The sequence below is a fragment of the Balaenoptera acutorostrata genome, chromosome 2 (genome assembly GCF_949987535.1).
Source record: "Balaenoptera acutorostrata chromosome 2, mBalAcu1.1, whole genome shotgun sequence".
Lineage (NCBI taxonomy): Eukaryota > Metazoa > Chordata > Mammalia > Artiodactyla > Balaenopteridae > Balaenoptera > Balaenoptera acutorostrata.
In genome coordinates this window covers 174,728,062-174,748,124 of record NC_080065.1, presented here as the reverse complement: position 1 = coordinate 174,748,124, position 20,063 = coordinate 174,728,062, and the positions used below count along the sequence as shown (strand labels likewise).

General features: G+C 46.7%; 1 protein-coding gene across 2 annotated transcripts in view; it reads left to right on the top strand.

Moving 5' to 3' along the window:
- The first annotated feature begins 17 nt into the window (after positions 1–17).
- C2H19orf44 (chromosome 2 C19orf44 homolog) overlaps positions 18–20,063 on the top strand; it is a 23,995-nt gene continuing 3,949 nt past the window's right edge. The window contains exons 1-7 of one of the 2 annotated variants that reach the window (XM_007183570.2): positions 18–99; positions 4,346–5,111; positions 6,501–6,822; positions 10,929–11,002; positions 15,947–16,364; positions 18,089–18,184; positions 19,601–19,767. In XM_007183570.2, the coding sequence (XP_007183632.2) occupies positions 4,347–5,111; positions 6,501–6,822; positions 10,929–11,002; positions 15,947–16,364; positions 18,089–18,184; positions 19,601–19,767 (1,842 nt within the window). In that variant the 5' untranslated portion in view covers positions 18–99; position 4,346. The other variant, XM_057540304.1, reaches the window with a different exon arrangement.

Sequence of the window (20,063 nt, the reverse complement as noted above, 5' to 3'; positions counted from 1 at the left end):
TTTCGCCCTGGCGCCGCTGGCGGCGTCAACGGTCCCCTCTGGCCCGAGAGTCCGGCCGAGAACGGTGGCGACCTCCGCGGAAGGACTTCGTGGGAGGAGGTTGGCGGGGTTGGCTGGGCATTGGCCGGGCTTAATGCCCGGTCTCGGGAGAGGAGTTGCAGGGAAACGGGACGCGCTCCGGAGCTGGGCAGGTCGGGCGGCGGGAGAGCGGCCTAGCGCCTCATTTTCCCCGTCTGGGGCCCACTAGCGAGCGTGGTACGATGTGGGTCGCTCCAGGCCTGGGGGAAGAGCTCGATGGTCTGAGGGGAGACTGTGTTTTCAAATTTTGGTTTTTTTAACAACTTTATTGATAATTCATTTACATACCATACAATTCACCCCTTCTAAGCGTACAATTCCCGTTATTTTTAGTAAATTTACCAAGTGGTGCAAACATCACAACCATCCAGCTTTAGAGCTTGTCAGTCACCCCAAGTGTATCTCTCCTGCCCCTTTGCAGTCTATCTCCGCTACCACTCCCAGCCCCAGGCAACCACTGATGGGCTTTCTGAGCCTATAGATTTACCTTTTCTGGACAATCCTTATAACTGGAGTTATACAGTGTGTGGTTTTTTGCATCATCTGGTATTTTCCCTTAGTATGGTGTGTTTGACGTATATGCGTGTTGTGTGTGTCATTATTTGTTGTTTTTTATTACTGAATAGTATCTCATTTATGGATGGACCTCAGTTCTCATCCATTCACTAGTTAATGGATATTTGGGTTGTTTCCACTTTTTGTCTATTATGAATAAGAACTATTATGAACATTTGCATACATTTCAGTTATCTTGGGCTTCATGGGAGTGGAATTGCTGGATCATATGGTAACGATGTTTAACTTTTTGAGGAACTACCAGACCGTTTTCCAGGTTGTCAGCTGCGTCATTTTATAGTCTCCTCCAAAGGGGTATGAAGGTTCCAATTTCTTCACACCCTCCGCCAACCATTTGTTATTTTCTGTAGTTTTGATTATAGCCACCCTTGTGGGTATGAAGTGGATCTTATAGTGGTTTTGATTTGAATTTCCCTCATGGCTGATGTTGAACATCTTTTCATGTGCTTATTGGCCATTTGTATATTTTTTTTTGGTGAAATATCGGTTAACATCTTTTACCTATTGGTTTATTTTTAATTATGTGTTTTAAAAATACATCTATTTCTGAAACTAACACAATATTGTAAATCAACTGTACTTCAATAAAAATTTTTAATTAAAAAAAATATATTTTAGTTGTGGTAAAATATACATAACATGAAATTTACCCTTTTAAACATTATTGATTTATTTTTTAAATTATCTTATTTTATTTTATTTATTTATTTTGTCTGCGCCGTGCAGCTTGTGGGATCTCAGTTCCTGGAGCAGGGATTGAACCTGGACCATGGCAGTGAAAGCCTGGAATCCTAACCAGTAGGCCACCAGAGAGAAATCCCTTTTTCTTAAAATTCTTTTTTAAAAAATTATTTATTTAATTTTTTTATTAAAAATTTTTTTTTAAACCTAGGGAAACTTTCAGAAGAACTAGATGCCAGAAAACCTGGCCTGGTGGTCAGGCTTTTCCTCTGACCCACAGAGTGCCCTGGGCCTTGCCTACAAAAATACTCACAAAGATAGCTGTTGATGTTGTTCCAGTGCTTTCTACTCCCCCTTCACCATGTCCTTCCAGCTAAAAGTTAACCCGTTATGCAGGTAGTCCAAATACTGTCATTACTGCTATCTAAATTTTATTGTATGCTTATTCTATGCCCCACACTGAACATAGGAATCCTGTGAGGCTAATAGTTATTATTCCCTTTTTACAGATGAGCAAGCTGAGGCACAGAGTGGTTAAGTAACTTGACCAGGGTCACTCACACTAGGAATTCTGCACTGTTTCTGTTGGGTGTGATTTTTGATTCATTGACTCCTGTGGTCAGGCCTGTGCTGGGCACTCTTAGTACACGGGGTGGTTAAGATGGGGATGAGCAAGCAAGCACACTAGTCAGAGAAACAGACTCTGTTTTATTATTAGAAAATAATAAAAATAATTCATTCTTGTACAGAATCTTAGGGGCTGGATTAAATGCCTTGCACAGAATATTTGAACTCAGCTTTGAAAGGTATATAAGACGTAGGGTTGCCAGGTTTAACAAATCAAAATACTGGACACCCAGTTGAATTTCAGTTTCAGATAAACAACAGATAATTTTTTAGTATAAAAATATTTAGGGGCTTCCCTGGTGGTGCAGTGATTAAGAATCCACCTGCCAATGCAGGGGACATGGGTTCAAGCCCTGGTCCGGAAAGATCCCACATGCCGCGGAGCAACTAAGCCTGTGTGCCACAACTACTGAGCCTGCACTCTGGAGCCCGCGAGCCACAACTACAGAGCCCTCATGCTCAACTACTGAAGCCTGCGTGCCTAGAGCCCGTGCTCTGCAGCAAGAGAAGCCACCGCAGTGAGAAGCCCGCGCACTGCAACAAAGAGTAGCCCCCACTCACCGCAACTAGAGAAAGCTGCACACAGCAACGAAGAACCAAAGCAGCCAAAAATAAATTAAAAAAAAATTTGGAACATTACCTTTTAGGATAAAAATATTTGGGTCATACTTATATTTTTTAAATTATTTGCTATTTATCTGAAATTCAAATAACTGGGTGTCCTGTATTTAGTCTGGCAATCCCAATAAGGTGGTTTTCCAAGTGGACAGAGTGGGGAAAAAAAAGGCTTTTTGGGGGTCTCACAGTAAATTTTTTTAAATAAAAGTAACACATGGCCTTGCTAAAACACTCAAATAGTATGGAGCTGAGGCATGGTTCTGCATCTTTTCTTTTTTGCCTCACAGATCACTGTGCTGGAGACATTATGCACACAGATCTCCGCCATTCCTTTTTTTTAAAAAATTATTTATTTATTTATTTATTTATTTTTCGGCTGTGTTGGGTCTTCGTTTCTGTGTGAGGGCTTCCTCTAGTTGCGGCAAGCGGGGGCCACTCTTCATCGCGGTGCGCGGGCCTCTCAGGCCTCTCGTTGTGGAGCACAGGCTCCAGACGCGCAGGCTCAGTAGTTGTGGCTCATGGGCCTAGTTGCTCCGCAGCATGTGGGATCTTCCCAGACCAGGGCTCGAACCCGTGTCCCCTGCATTAGCAGGCAGATTCTCAACCACTGCGCCACCAGGGAAGCCCTCCCCCATTCCTTTTAACAGCTGCATAGTATTCCATTGTCTGCCTGTGCTTATCTGGACTTCATTGAGCCTGTATGGATGGGATCAGGATTCTGATGAGTACAAACAATGCTGCCAAGATATCCCTTGACCATACATCTCTATGGGCGTTGTAGGTAAATTCCCAGACGTGGAACTGTGGTGTCACAGGGTCTGTGCATTTCACATTTTCATTGCTGTTGCCAAGTTCCTCACTAAAGGGCCTGCAGCAAACACACACCCATGCCATATTTTTCAATTTTTTTAAGTCTTTAAAATCTTTTGAAACCTTGGTAAATCTTGGAGTGAATTGTTCATATTCCTTCAGGGGCACATGGGAACTCTGAGAATATGATGAAAACTCTGGCTCTTTTCCCCAGAAAACTGTACACCAGCACACACATACAACACATGGCCAACATTTGGTGGGGGGTCTGTGTCTGTCCATAGCCTCCATCCCTGCTCCCAGGGCAGTAGTTCTCACGCTGTAAGTAAAATAAGATTTCTGGGGAGCTCACTAAATATACAGATTGTGTTTCAACAGCTCTTTTTGAGAGAACTGAGGACACTTGGATAAAGGAGGAGACCAGACTTGGGGTGCAACTGGGTAATAGGACTCACTCGGAGTAGAGGTGGGGTAACTGGAGAGTCAGTGAAGCACTGTGGGAGCGAATGGGACCTTTGGAATTGGCCTGAGCTTTGAATTTGGCTCTGTTACTCGCTGGCCAGGTGACCTAAACTGTGGAGACCTTCATTTCCTTCCTCTTCTCTATGCAAGAGGCATGACAACGACCGACTCTCAGTGTCAAGTGAGGATGACATGAGATACTGTAGCTCTGAGCAGAGTGCCAGGCATACTGCTGGGCCTGAGAAGCACTGGCTCTCGTCTTTAATATGTAACATGTCTCACTTAAGACCTGGCCTTGAACGGCATAGTTCAATGATAATGTACCAGGTGTCTTATTATTTTCGTTGTCATCATCGGGCTTGAAGGGGAGGCTCTGGCCAGATGGCAAAGGGGGATGTGGCCTCTCCCAGGTGGTGGGAAGCATTGAGAGATTTGAATGTGCAGTCTGAACATCAGGTATTCTTACTGTAAGTTTTCTTTCTTTACTCCCTAGAATGGCTTCTATAAGAAAAACCAGCCGTCCTGTGCATGGTATCTTTGGCGACTTCAGTGATATTTCCTTAGAAGATTCAAAGATGGAAGAAATCCAGAACTTGGAAACCAGTAGAAGTCTTACCAAAACAACACCCAGTCCAAGCAGATTTCTAAAAAGAAACCAGACTATGGGTGGAAAACACTTACTCCCGAAAGAGAATGCTTTCCTGGGGAGTGGGCCCTGGCTCTCTTCAGGTAGAGCTTCGACCACTGCCTCTAAGGTCAGGGCCAACGCTGCGCTCACAAAGCTGGCCCAGATAGAAACCAAGATCAGGACCCGGAAGGTGCAGATGGATTTGTCTGACGTGGAACCTGACCTGAAGACCTCTGAGGACCGGCTTCCTAGCAGAGCAGACGAAAATCCCCCCAGTAGGACGGTTGACCTTTCTTCACAGAACACAGACAAAACCTCCCAGAAACAGGCCCTTGAAATTCCTGTCCCTGAGAGTGACATGCCGAGTGGGAAGGTCAGTAGGTTTCTAAAGAAGAGAGAATCACCTGTGGAAAAGTTATCCCCTGAAGCACATGTTGGGAAAGTGAGGGATCTTCAAACACCCAAAGAGAAAAAACCTCCTAGAAGACTGGATCCTCTAGACAGTGATGAAGAGGAAATGAAAGAGTTGCTGGGAAGCTTGATGGAATCTTCTAGCGAAAAAGAAGCATCCACAAATCAGGGTTTCACCAGCCCCAAAGTCAGTGAAAAAGAACAAACAAAACTACTCTCGGTAAGGTTTGCATGTATTTATTTTGTACTTGTATGTACTTTGCATTTGTACCTTTCTGTCATAGCACTAGAGACTTTTGAAGAGAGCCATCACCCGTAAACACTTCAGAAAGTGATGAGGAGAGGTTGGGTTTCAGCCAATCACGGGTACCCATTGCTGGTCTGCTCTGTAAGGGACAGGATTTGGGACACGTCAGGCAGTTTTGCACTGCGTGGAGCCTCGTAACTATATACACCCCAGGACAGCACTTTGTATGACTGATCCAACACCAGCTGTGATCACTGCCATTGGTGATCCATGCCTACTTGTTGGTTGTACCACACAGGAATCACTAACTTGGGAAGGCTGCATTTCCATTTTCCAACTGTTCAATGCCAATGAACAGTTCAGTGGCATTTAGTGCATTCACGATGTTGTGTAACCACCACCTCTGTCTAGTTCCAAAACATTTTCATCATGCCAAAAGGAGACCCTTACCCAGTAATCCCTCCCTGTTTCCCCCTCCCCCAGACCCTAACAACCACTAATCTGCTTTCTGTCTCTGTGGGTTTGCCTGTTCTAGACATCTCGTGTAATGGAATCATACAACCTGTGGCCTTTTGTGTCTGGTTTCTTTCCCTTAGCATGATGTTTACGAGGTTCACTCACATTGTAGCATGTGTCAGTGCTTCATTCCTTTCTATGGCTGAGTAATATTCCATTGTGTGGATGGACCACATTTTATTTATCCATTTGTCCATTGATGGACATTTGGGTTGTTTCTGCCTTTTGGGGATTGTGAATAGTGTACAAGTATCTGTTTGAGTCCCTGTTTTCAATTCTTTGGGTTTATACCTAGGAGTCGAACTCTTGGGTCTTGTAGTAATTCTGTGTGTAACTTATTGAGGAACAGAGAAACTGTTTCCCACAGTGACTGCACCGTTTTACATTCCCACCAGCAGTGTATGAGGGTTCCAATTTCTCCACATCCTCACCAACACTTGTTATTTTTTGGGTTTTTTTGGGGTTTTTTTGGTTATAGCCATCCTAGTTGGTGTGAAGTGATGGGAAGGCTGCATTTTAAGGGGAAAAATCTGCATATTGATTTTGACTCTGTTGAAGATCCATGTTCTCAGGGGCCTTAGTTTAGAAAATGTGTAATTAACAATATGTATTTGAAAGCAAAGTGATATTTCTGATTATTTGTGGAGTATTTCTAATCCCAGTATTATCTTGTCTAAATGTTGTACCTTGACTTCCAGAGATGAGGGGAAAGGAGAGAAAGGGGCAGAGAGGGATAACGATTTGATCACCAAGGACTCATGCTCTCCACCAGCCACGATGTCTGATGATAAGGACTTATGTAGCGTATGTTTGGTAATTTCCCTTCTTTTGTTTCTGCCAAAGTAGGATCAGATCCCAAATCAACTGAGAGTCCTTTCGCTGCCCAGGAAGGATCTTTCCAGCTCAAAGCCATTTCCGACATCACGTCTGCCAACCTCACGGTCAGCAGATGGGACCCTTCGCAGTGCTGGCTCGAGAACTCGCTCCCCACAGATTCCCATTTCAGAGGACACAGCCTCCCACACGGCGTCGCTTTCCATCCCCAGCGCCTTTCTGAAGTCCGTGCCCTCGACAAGGGGGGATGGCAAGCTCTCGTCCTCCCCGAGAAGGAGTGAGGCTGGGCCTCAGGATGAGTCTCCCTCAGAAGCCGCTGATGAAAGTCTAAACGGTAACCCTCGTCCCTGCGCAGAGTTGTCACCCCGGGGCAGGAAGGGCGAGACCGCCTCTAGGGTCCCTGGCGTGGTGGTCACAGGGTATTGTCTTGAGGGGTGCGAGTCACACCCTTGGCTTCCTGACCTTCTTTCCTAGTTGAGGGGCACGTCAGATTTTTTTGTTCTGTCTTTAAAGCCTTCTTCTAGTAACCCTACCCAATGACAGAGCAAAAACAGAAATCCTTCTAGAGCCTCATGCAAGAGGACGGCAATGCAGTTTTCCTTGTTGCAAAAGAGAAATTTGCTTCCTTTCCTTTTTAAATCCAGAAAAAGAAACCAATATCTAACCAGTCACAAACTTTTTTTTTTTTTTATAAACTTACTTATTTATTTTTGGCTGCGTTGGGTCTTCGTTGCTGTGCGTGGGCTTTCTCTAGTTGTGGCGAGTGGGGGCTACTCTTCATTGTGGTGTGTGGGCTTCTCATTGTGGTGGCTTCTCTTGTTGCAGAGCACAGGCTCTAGGCATGCAGGCTTCAGTAGTTGTGGCTCGTGGGCTGTAGAGTGCAGGCTCAGTAGTTGTGGCGCAGGGGCTTAGTTGCTCCGCGGCATGTGGGATCTTCCCCGACCAGGGCTCGACCCCGTGTCCCCTGCATTGGCAGGTGGATTCTTAACCACTGCGCCACCAGGGAAGTCGCTCATAAACATTTTTATTATTTCACCATCATTCAACGTGATTTTTATTTTAACATTGTATGTATTTAAGAAAGAGCAGAAAGAAAAAAGATGTGCAGCCAACATTGATTTCTCCCATCTGGGGTGCCTGATCATCAAATCCGAGTTAAATAACTGTGTCTCGAGCGCCTGCTGTGTGCCAGCACATGCCAGGCGTCGTGGTGTCAGGAACAGGATGACAAACAAGCCAACTCGCCCCTGCCCCCAAGTGCCAGGGTGATCCACAGCCTGTGAATCAGTTGTAGGGGAGGAAAAATAGCTTTTTCCTTGTGTCCTTCTGGGTTCTTGGCTGGGGCTCTGTGACAAAGGACAGGTTAACAGGAGAAGAGCATTCAGGTATTAAATAAATATTTAATGTACGTTTTATGTGACACAGGAGCCTTCATAAGGAAATGGAAACCTGAAGAAATGGTCGCACCTTCTACGTTTGATGGGGAGTAGAATAGTTGTGGGACAATGTGATAGACAGAAGGATATGAGCCAAGGGTAGTAGATGAGGGGAGATGTAGTTGGAGGTGCTCAGTGTCCCCCCATCTTGGACATAAGGATGCTCCTTTCCTCCAGGTAGAGGGAAGGCACATCTTCTTACCTGAGGGCCTTACGACCTGATTCAGGGGAGAAGGTCGGGGAGTCCTTGCAGCCCCTGCTGTGTCTCAGATTCCTGCAGGTCAAAATATTCAAGATGCCAAGGTACCACCACGTAGGGGGCAGGGAGGAGAAGCACGGCCAGCAAGAGTCCCTGCCACGCGCCCCTGTGAGGGTTGGAGAAGGCAGCGAGACGGGCTCACAGATGTGAGGAAATCCCTTTGAGCCCCCTCAGGGGCTACCATTGGCCGGATGCCATTTGGCACCTCACTGATACGGTCTCGGATCTTCGGGCCCAAGGGGCTGGTGAGTGGGTGTCCACGCCAGCCTGGCAGGTATGGGTGAGAAGGTGGGTGTAGCTGGCGGGGCAGGCGCCAGACCCAGGTTCCTGCCCTCCTGGGCTGCCCATCCAGGCTGCCCCTCAGTCCTCGCTGCTGGCCTGGAGGGCCCCCTCGGTGTCCAGACCCTGCCTTCCCTCATTCTGATGCAGCCTCAAGGGCGGCACATAGCAGGGAGTGGTGAGTACCAGTCTGAGTTTGGGGTCCAGCATACCTGGGGTGGACATCCTTGCTCCACCTCTTTCTGGCCATGCGGTCTCAGGCTCTCTGTGCCGTGGTCTCCTCATCTGTAACGTGGGGCAGAGCTGTGTCCGTGAGCTCGTGCCTGTGGAGTGCCTCAGTGGGGCCTCCTGCTCGGTAAGCGTGTGTATGTCAGGGTTGGCTGATGTGACAATAACGTTATTCCTCAGCCAGTGACAACACTGTTCCGGAGAGCTCGTCCACAGTCTCCTGCAGTGCCTTGGCCCGAGCCGGCTGGGATGGCTTAGTTCAGAGGCTTTGCCCATGAACGTGTCTCAGGACTTATGTGTCACGTGCATTGTGGTAACTGGCAGTGTTAGAGGAGCTCGGAGGGGGGGCGAGACCCTCACGCTAGAGTGACGAGCTGGGCTTTGATCTGGGTCTTATGCCGCCAGGCAGCCTGGTGTTTGGGGCTGCACTCAGCTGACCTTTGCAAAGAGAGTAGACGGCTCCGTCTTCCATCTCCTGCTCATCCCCAGCGCTGTGCCACCTGTGGGAGGGCCCTGCTCCCATCTGCTCCTGCTAACTGTCCCTGCCTGTTCCTAGAACCGGGGGTCTCATCCTGCCTCCGCAGGGAGACTCATCCCTCCAACCTAGCACGTGCCCTCCGTGGAAGCCTCTAGACACCTTAGGCCCCCCCTCGAAGTGTCTGTTCAACTCAGCCATGATTGGATCATGTACCTGCTTGAGTTTTGAGGCCCCGCAGGGTGGACCCCCCGCCCTCTCCACCCCTAACTGCGTGCGCACACGCGCACACACACACACACACAGCCTCTGTGCCTCGGGCCTGAATTGAGCCACGTGATGGAGTCCCTGCCGATACTGGCAGCCCGTCGGCCTCCCCCGTCCTGGGGAGGAGTGGGCTTACATACTGATGGGGCAGAAACCTGCTGGGACACCCAAACTGCACAGAGCCTTCCTGCTCCTGAGTGACCTGCACCCAAGGCATCTGGGCGCTGGCGACTGGCCAGCTGGCACCACAGAATTAAGTGCCCTTAACTTGCTTTAAATGAGAACTTAGGACGAGGTGCCAGTCCCCCAGCAGAGGGCCCCCCTCTCCTACCTCAAGCACACGTGTCACTGGGCGTCCTTCCTTGCATCGTGATCGTCTCCTGTGTCTAGGCCAGGGGCTGAGAGGTCTGTGGTCTGTGTTTTGTTTGTTTGTTTTGCTTTGTTTTTTTTGGCCCACTGTGCGTCCTGTGGGATCTTAGTTCCTTAGTTCCCCAACCAGGGATTGAACCCGGGCCCTCGGCAGTGAAAACGCAGAGTCCTAACAACTGGGAATTACCCCATCGTCTGTTTTTTTGTTGTTTTGTTTTTTCTTTGCACTGGGTCCTGCAGATCCTGTGGCCAGACCTGGTGTCAGCTCCTCCTTCCCCAGCCAAATCTCCAACCACCTTGAGGTTATAACTCCCTCCTATCAGACCTCTGGGGTCCCTGCACACGTGTTGACAATACTTGGCTCTTCTTTCATTTAAAAAAAATTTTTTTAAATGTTTTATTTATTTATTTTTGGCTGTGTTGGGTCTTCATTGCTGCGTGCGGGCTTTCTTCTAGTTACAATGAGCGGGGGCTACTCTTTGTTGCAGAGCGCGAGCTTCTCATTGGGGTGGCTTCTCTTGTTGCAGAGCACGGGCTCTAGGGCGCGTGGGTTTCAGTAGTTGTGGCTCGTGGGCTTAGTTGCTCCGTGGCATGTGAGATCTTCCTGGACCAGGGCTCGAACCCATGTCCCCTGCACTGGCAGGTGGATTCTTAACCAATGCGCCACCAGGGAAGGCCAGTCGTCTGTTTTTATGAATAAAGCTTTTTTTTTGTTTTTGGCCGCACTGCGTGGCATGTGGGATTTCAGTTCCCCGACCAGGGATCGAACCCACATCCCCTGCTTTGGAAGACCGGAGTCTTAACTGCAGAACCATGGGGGAAGTCCCTATAAATAACATTTTATTGGGACACAGCCATACCCATTTGTTTACACACGGTCCGTGGCGGCTTTCGAATCATGAGGGCAGAGCTGATCAATGGTGACAGAGACAGACTAGCCCGAAAAGCCAAAAATATTTACGACCTAGCCCTTTAGAGAAAAAGCACTTGGACCCCTGGGCTCGCTTTCTGAGGACAGAGACCGCACGCCTTCTGCTCTTCCCGTCCCTAGCACTTAGCCTGGTGCCTACAACAGGATGGTAAATGCATGTGGAGTAAATATTGGCATGTTACATTTTTGATTACAGATTTGAGAATAAACATTTTATCCCTTGATGATCTGGCTCCAGCTGTCAGTGAGAAATCAGCCTTGGAACAGAAAGTAAGTACAACGAACTGATTTTTCGTTTTAGGCCTTTGGGTAGAACGGCTTGCAACCGTTATGCCTCATTTAGGTCAGTGGTTCTCACCTGGGGGCGATTGCTCCCCTAGGGGACACTTGGCAATGTCTGGCAACACTGTTGTCATGACTGGGGTGCAGGGTACTACTGGCATCCAGTGGGTGGCAGTCCGGGATGTCCTGTGCCAGTGTCCCACAATGCATAGGATGGCCCCCGCTGCAAAGAATGTTCGTGTCTCAAATGTCAGCGTGCCATGGGTTGACACCCTGATTTAGGTAATAACAGGATAGAGCTACTTAACATATCAGAAGATTAAAGCAGATCCCACTTCAACTTCCCCACAACAGTACCTGCACTAACCTGTACTTGTTGCATCGCCCCGTGGTGATTCTTTCTGTATTAGTAACCACCTCATTATCAACGCATGTTTTGATAATACATAATAATGGCACTTTAACAGATTTCACCCACGTGCCAGCTACACATGCTCACACCATCAGTGCTAAGTGCAGCAGCCTCGTGCTAAAGGGTTTCAAGAGTTCTGATCACAGAAACACAAGAGAAGGAAAAGACCTACAAAAACAAACCCAAAACAATTAAGAAAATGGTAAGAGGAACATACATATCGATAATTACCTTAAATGTAAATGGATTAAATGCTCCAACCAAAAGACATAGACTGGCTGAATGGATACAAAAACAAGACCCATATATATGCTGTCTACAAGAGACCCACTTCAGACCTAGGGACACATACAGACTGAAAGTGAGGGGATGGAAAAAGATATTCCATGCAACTGGAAATCAAAAGAAAGTTGGAGTAGCAATTCTCATATCAGACAAAATTGACTTTAAAATAAAGACTATTACAAGAGACAAAGAAGGACACTACATAATGATCAAGGGATCAATCCAAGAAGAAAATATAACAATGGTAAATATTTATGCACCCAACATAGGAGCACCTCAGTACATAAGGCAAATGCTAACAGCCATAAAAGGGGAAATCGACAGTAACACAATAATAGTAGGGGACTTTAACACCCCACTTTCACCAATGGACAGATCATCCAAAATGAAAATAAATAAGGAAACACAAGCTTTAAATGACACATGGACTTAACTGATATTTATAGGACATTCCATCCAAAAACAACAGAATACACTTTCTTCTCAGGTGCTCATGGAACATTCTCCAAGATAGACCATATCTTGGGTAGCAAATCAAGCATTGGTAAATTCAAGAAAATTGCAATCATATCAAGTATCTTTTCCGACCACAACGCTATGAGACTAGATATCAATTACAAGAAAAAAACTGTAAAAAATACAAACACATGGAAGCTAAACAATATGCTACTAAATAACCAAGAGATCACTGAAGAAATCAAAGAGGAAATCAAAAAATACCTGGAAACAATGACAATGATAACACGATGACACAAAACGTATGGGATGCAGAAAAAGCAGTTCTAAGAGGGAAGTTTATAGCAGTACAATCCTCAGGTAACCTCAGGAAACAAGAAAAATCTCAAATAAACAACCTAACCTTACACCTAAAGCAATTAGAGAAAGAAGAACAAAAAACCCCCAAAGTTAGCAGAAGGAAAGAAATCATAAAGATCAGATCAGAAATAAATGAAAAAGAAATGAAGGAAACGATAGCAAAGATCAATAAAACTAAAAGCTTGTTCTTTGAGAAGATAAAAAAATTGATAAACCATTAGCCAGACTCATCAAGAAAAAGAGGGAGAGGACTCAAATCAATAAAATTAGAAATGAAAAAGGACAAGTTAAAACAGACACAGCAGAAATACAAAGGATCATGAGAGATTACTACAAGCAACTATATGCCAATAAAATGGACAACCTGGAAGAAATGGACAAATTCTTAGAAAAGTACAACCTTCCAAGACTGAACCAGGAAGAAATAGAAAATATAAACAGACCAGTCACAAACACTGAAATTGAGACTGTGATTAAAAATCTTCCAACAAACAAAAGCCCAGGACCAGATGGCTTCACAGGAGAATTCTATCAAACATTTAGAGAAGAGCTAACACCTATCCTTCTCAGACTCTTCCAAAATATAACAGAGGGAGGAACACTCCCAAACTCATTCTACAAGGCCACCATCACCCTGATACGAAAACCAGACAAAGGTGTCACAAAAAAAGAAAACTACAGACCAATATCACTGATGAACATAGATGCAGATATCCTCAACAAAATACTAGCAAACAGAATCCAACAGCACATTAAAAGGATCATACACCACGATTAAGTGGGGTTTATCCCAGGAATGCAAGGATTCTTCAATATATGCAAATCAATCAATGTGATACACCATATTAACAAATTGAAGGATAAAAACCATATGATAATCTCAGTAGATGCAGAAAAAGCTTTTGACATAATTCAACACCCATTATGCCTCCAGAAGGTAGGCATAGATGGAACCTACCTCAACATAATATAGTCCATACATGACAAACCCACAGCCAACATCATTCTCAGTGGTGAAAAACTGAAACCATTTCCTATAAGATCAGGAACAAGACAAGGTTGCCCACTCTCACCACTATTATTCAACATAGTTTTGGAAGTTTTAGCCACAGCAATCAGAGAAGGAAAAGAAATAAAGGGAATCCAAATCAGAAAAGAAGAAGTAAAGCTGTCACTGTTTGCAGACTTTACATAGAGAATCCTAAAGATGCTACCAGAAAACTACTAGAGCTAATCAATGAATTTGGTAGAGTAGCAGGATACAAAATTAATGTACAGAAATGTCTTGCATTCCTATACACTAATGATGAAAAATCCGAAAGAGAAATTAAGGAAACACTCCCATTTACCATTGCAACAAAAAGAATAAAATACCTAGGAATAAACCTACCTAAGGAGACAAAAGACCTGTATGCAGAAAACTATAAGACACTGATGAAAGAAATTAAAGATGATACAAACAGATGGAGAGATATACCATGTTCTTGGATTGGAAGAATCAACATTGTGAAAATGACTACCCAAAGCAATCTACAGATTCAATGCAATCCCTATCAAACTACCAATGGCATTTTTCACAGAACTAGAACAAAAAATTTCACAATTTGTATGGAAACACAAAAGACCCCGAATAGCCAAAGCAATCTTGAGAAAGAAAAACGGAGCTGGAGAATCAGGCTCCCTGACTTCAGACTATACTACAAAGCTACAGTCATCAAGACAGTATGGTACTGGCACAAAAACAGAAATATAGATCAATGGAACAGACAGCCCCAAGATAAACCCACGCACATATGGTCACCTTATCTTTGATAAAGGAGGCAAGAGTATACAATGGAGAAAAGACAGCCTCTTCAATAAGTGGTGCTGGGAAAACTGGACGGCTACACATAAAAGAATGAAATTAGAACACTTCTTAACACCATACACAAAAATAAACTCACAGTGGATTAAAGACCTAAATGTAAGGCCAGACACTATAAAAGTCTTAGAGGAAAACATAGGCAGAACACCCTATGATGTAAGTCACAGCAACATCCTTTTTGACCCACCTCCTAGAGAAATGGAAATAAAAACAAAAATAAACAAATGGGACCTAATGAAACTTAAAGGCTTTTGCAAAGCAATGGGAACCATAAACAAGATGAAAAGACAACCCTCAGAATGGGAGATAATATCTGCAAACGAAGCAACTGACAAAGGATTAATCTCCAAAATATACAAGCAGCTCATGCAGCTCAATATCAAAAAAACAAACAACCCAATCCAAAAATGGACAGAAGACCTAAATAGACATTTCTCCAAAGAAGATATACAGATTGCCAACAAACACATGAAAGAATGCTCAACATCATTAATCGTTAGAGAAATGCAAATCAAAACTAGAATGAGGTATCACCTCACACCAGTCAGAATGGCCGTCATCAAAAAATCTACAAACAATAAATGCTGGAGAGGGTGTGGAGAAAAGGGAACCCTCTTGCACTGTTGGTGGGAATGTAAATTGATACAGCCACTGTGGAGAACAGTATGGAGGTTCCTTAATAAACTAAAAATAGAACTACCATATGACCCAGCAATCCCACTACTGGGCATATACCCTGAGAAAACCATAATTCAAAAAGAGTCATGTACACAATGTTCATTGCAGCTCTATTTACAATAGCCAGGACATGGAAGCAATGTAAGCATCCATCGACAGATGAATGGATAAAGAAGATGTGGCACATATATACAATGGAATATTACTCAGCCATAAAAAGGAATGAAATAGAGTTATTTGTAGTGAGGTGGATGGACCTAGAGTCTGTCCTACAGAGTGAAGTAAGTCAGAAAGAGAAACACAAATACCGTATGCTAACACATATATATGGAATCTAAAAAAAAAATGGTTCTGATGAACCTAGGGGCAGGACAGGAATAAAGATGCAGATGTAGAGAATGGACTTGAGGACATGGGGAGAGGGAAGGGTCAGCTGAGAGTAGCTTTGACGTATACACTACCAAATGTAAAATAGATTTTACATTTATTTTACATTTATCTCTAGTGGGAAGCAGCCGCATAGCACAGGGAGATCAGCTCGGTGCTTTGTGACCCCCTAGAGGGGTGGGATAGGGAGGGTGGGAAGGAGATGCAAGAGGGAGGGGATATGGGGATATATGTATGCATATAGCTGATTCAATTTGTTATACAGCAGAAACTAACTCAACATTGTAAAGCAATTATACTCCAATAAAGATGTTTAAAAAAAAAAAAAAGAATTCTGCTCACGATACTCAGCCTGCCCAAATTTAGGAAGGACAGCGTGGACCCTCACCTGCTGGGCCCTTGGGGTGCCCTCAGTCTAACTCAGTGGTATTCCGAGCTTGTTGCTCATTCGAAAACACTTTCCAGTGACCTCTGCCTTCCTTTGTTTTAGAAAGAAGGTCAGGGGGGAAAGGCATCCAGCAAAAGCCCCTGGGCTGGGGCCCCCCCCTCTGGAAGCGAGATTTCTGAGTGTCTGAGCCAGCGGTCCGTCTCGTCCCCTGGACCCAAGGGCACTTCTAGCCTGGGGTCAAAGTCTCAGGAACCTACGGCCAGCACAGTGAGCTCGGCTTATTCGGAAGATTTTGAAAAATCCCCCAGTCCAACAGCATCTGAGTCGATGGCCCATTCTGAGGCGTCTCCTGACAGGACGCTGGCGACTCGGTCTGAATTTTCTGCAAGCCTGAAGACAGACCTTCCTCCACCAACTCCCAAGTCTCGGAAGAAGTGGGCCAGGGGTGTTACAAGAGTCACGGTGAAGGAGATGGCTGTGCAGACCCTCGATCCCGCCTTCACCTACCAGTGGGCTAAGGGTAAGCATGTTGGTTGGAGGAGGGAGGGGCAGGCCAGCGGCAGCGACAGGCAGGAACCCCGGGGCCAGGAGGTCTGGGTTGTCATTAGTCAGCTGGGGGGACCTCAGCACCCTGTTTCCTCTCCCACAGAAGAGGGGGGCTCCTTGGGTACTCCCCACTGTCTTCCAAGCTCTAAAACACTGAAAGATTTCAAACCAAAGACTAAGGCAGTGGTTCTCAGCTGGGGTGATCCTGGCCCCAGGGGACAGACATCGGCAAGGTCTGGGCGACGGGAAGTCTATGGGTGGGGGCCAGGGGGTGCTGCTCAACATCCTGCAGTGGCCAGGACGACCTGGCCAGAGAGTGACCCCGCCCCAAATGTCAGTGGTATGCAGGGTGCCAGGAACCGCCTTCCGGGACAGCGTGTCCTCAGGCACTTTGTGGGGCCCCAGCATGGGGCTCCAAGGGCTGCTGTGCCGCCTGTCTGGCTGGTTGTCTGAACTCATTGCGTTTGTCGGTGGATTCTCTTCTGCGGTGCAGCGGGCACTGCTCGTCGTTTCCCCTGTCCCCAGCATTGGTCTTGGCCCTTCCGGACGGAAAGGTCGCTTTCTTTTAGAGAGTCTCCTGCTCCCTTTTCTTGTCTAGACAACACCCGCAATACAGACAGAGCTTGTTGTTTCCAGACTGTGCGCTGGGGTGGGGTTCTCCCTTTGTCTGTTCATTTGGATTTGGGGGGCTTAGTCATACATCCGCCGGGACCTCACACCTGGCTGGGGGCGTGACTGTTCTGTTTCTCAGGGAGGAAGGTCAGTCAGACGAGCCAACTCAGATCGCTAGAAGGTGTTCAAGGGGATTTTAAACCCTGGTTCTGTGACTCAGAAACCTCTGTGTCCCTCTCCAAGTCCTCCTGCTGCCTTTCTGACAGCCTAGCCTGTGGGCAGCAAATGTGCCCATTTTTGTTTCTCTTTTTGCAATTTAAAGCAATGGACACGGGGTGGGGGGAAGGGTAAGCTGGGACGAAGTGAGAGAGTGGCATGGACATATATACACTACCAAACGTAAAATAGATAGCTAGTGGGAAGCAGCCGCATAGCACAGGGAGATCAGCTCGGTGCTTTGTGACCACCTAGAGGGGTGGGATAGGGAGGGTGGGAGGGAGACCCACGAGGGAGGAGATATGGGGATATATGTATATGTATTGCTGATTCACTTTGTTATACAGCAGAAACTAACACACCATTGTGAAGCAATTATACTCCAATAAAGATGTTAAAAAAAAAAGTGAAAAATAAAAAATAAATAAAGAGATGCTTTCATAAAACAGTGGTGGTGCTGATTTCCTAGACGCGGCCTGACTTTGAAAGGAGGGAGAAAAAAGGCAGCGTAAATCAACTGGCCAGTTAGAATCCAGGGAACATTCCGAAGCCCTCAAATAGCTGTGGAAGGAGGGCAGAGCCAGGGGAGGGCACGATGCCACAGTTGTCAGCCGCGCTGGGCTGTGGTGACCACTTCAGCCAGCACACCTGACTTATATATTGAACAGGGAGAACCTACCAGAAAGATGGAGGCAGGTTTGGGAAAATTTTAAAAGGGGGAACGGTTAAAAAAGCAAGGAGGGTGGCCATCACATTCAGAAAGAGAAAAGGACAGATTCATGTAGCTTATTTCAGCCTCATACCTGTTGATGAGAAAGTCATTGCTCTGAATCCTGCCCACTCACCTCTCCCCCTTTGTCCTTGGGACAGCGGCCGGCGTAGCGGCCATCGGACCAGCCCTGGGAGGTGCCTACGTGGACCCCTCGCCCATCGCCAGCCACGTCGTCAGTGCGGACGCCATAGAAGGTAACAGCCCAGCTCACCTTGTGGGTCCCTTAGGTCGAGGACACCGATGTTGGACAGAACAGGAAGGCTACCAGGAACATACCTATGAGCCTTCCACCCCAACAGGGCCATCTTTATTTTGTGTGTTCCCTTCAGAGCCTTTCTGTCCAGAATCCATAGGTGTTTTCCTCTGGAAGACACTCAGCCAGTACTGAGCGGCCCAGCCCTGTGGACACGACACTTGCCTCCTTGCTGAGTGTGCGAGAGTCGTGGGGCCCTGGGGAGGCCCAGCCCGGCCTTGGGCAAGAGGAAGACGCCAGCAGCCACCTTGGGAAACCCAGTCTGTGTCAGGTCCCACGGGGCTGCTGATGACTCGCATGACACAAGCAAGGATCCGTCTAGAACCTGCTTTTTTCCCCCCATTTCCATTTTCTTAACATTTTTAGAAGATGAAGATATTAAGATATATTGGTTGCAATAAGTGAAATATTTATATCCTTAAAAAAAAAACTCCTGTTTTTAAACACAATATTAACCTCAACGATTTTTCCATGTTACTGTGTAGTCTTAGTAATGATCATTTTTAACAGTTGCAGTTATTTTTTTTTTAATTTTTAAACTTTTAAATTTTTAATTTTTTAATTTTAATTTTATTTTTTGGCTGCGGTGGGTCTTCGCTGCTGAGCGGGGGGCTACTCTTTGTCGCGGTGCGCAGGCTTCTCATTGAGGTGGCTTCTCTTGTTGTGGAGCACAGGCTGTAGGCACGTGGGCTTTAGTAGTTGTGGTGCGCGGGCTCAGTAGTTGTGGCTCGCGGGCTCTAGAGCGCAGGCTCAGTAGTTGTGGCTCACGGGCCCAGTTGCTCCGTGGCACGTGGGATCTTCCAGGACCAGGGCTCGAACCCATGTCCCCTGCATTGGCAGGCAGATTCTTAACCACTGTGCCACCAGGGAAGCCCCGGTTGCAGTTATTTTTAATTGTACTTTTATTTAGTTAATTATTATATTTTAATTGCATTTTAAATTATTTTAATTATGTGTTTAAAAATTCATAGTGTAAAATTTACCCTCTTCCCCATTTTTAAGTGTACAGTTCAGGAGTGTTAGATTCGCACCGTGCGGTTGCAGTCTGGGGAGCCGTGTCACTGGCCTTCTTTCCTTGTGTTGGACGCCGAGGTTGAGGCTTCCGGTTCTGCCTGGAAGCTGAGCTGAGGGTGTGAGATCCACACAAAGTCAGCGAAGAGAGCGGTTGGTTCATTTACTACTGAGTAGAGAGAGGCACAGAATAGGCGAGGCCTTTGCTGCTTCCGAAGGTGGCAGCACCTGCAGAGAGCATCCTGACACAGTCCACGGTTGGGGGCTGCAGGGCCCTCGCGGGGAGCGGGACTGGCCAGGGGGATGGGGCCCTGGGGGCTGCCGACTGACACAGAACCTGGTGCAGCCCTGACAGCGTACAGCCCGGCCGTGTTCGCGCTCAACGATGTGCTGAAGCAGCAGCTGAGCCTGACACAGCAGTTCATCGAGGCCAGCCGGCACCTGCATGCATCCCTCCTGCGCTCCCTGGACCAGGACTCATTCCACTACCACACCCTGGAGGAAACCAAAGAGGTGACCATGGTGCAGCTAACCCTTCCCGGGAAAGAGAGGGCAGGCTGCTTCCCACGCTCAGCCCAGGGTGGCGGGGATGCTGGGGGCCCAGCCACCTTCACCTTCAGTCCTCGTGGAAGGAGTCCTGTTCTCTCTTTGGCCATGACCAGGGCTGGTACGGGGCAGGGGCACTGAGAGCCAGCCGCAGCCCAGGCTCTGTGTGACCTCGGACCAAAGGTGACCTCCTCGGTGAGGGTCCTGTCCCTCTACCGACCGTTCCCGTGGGCCACCACAGGCAGGGCCCCTCTCCTCAGTCC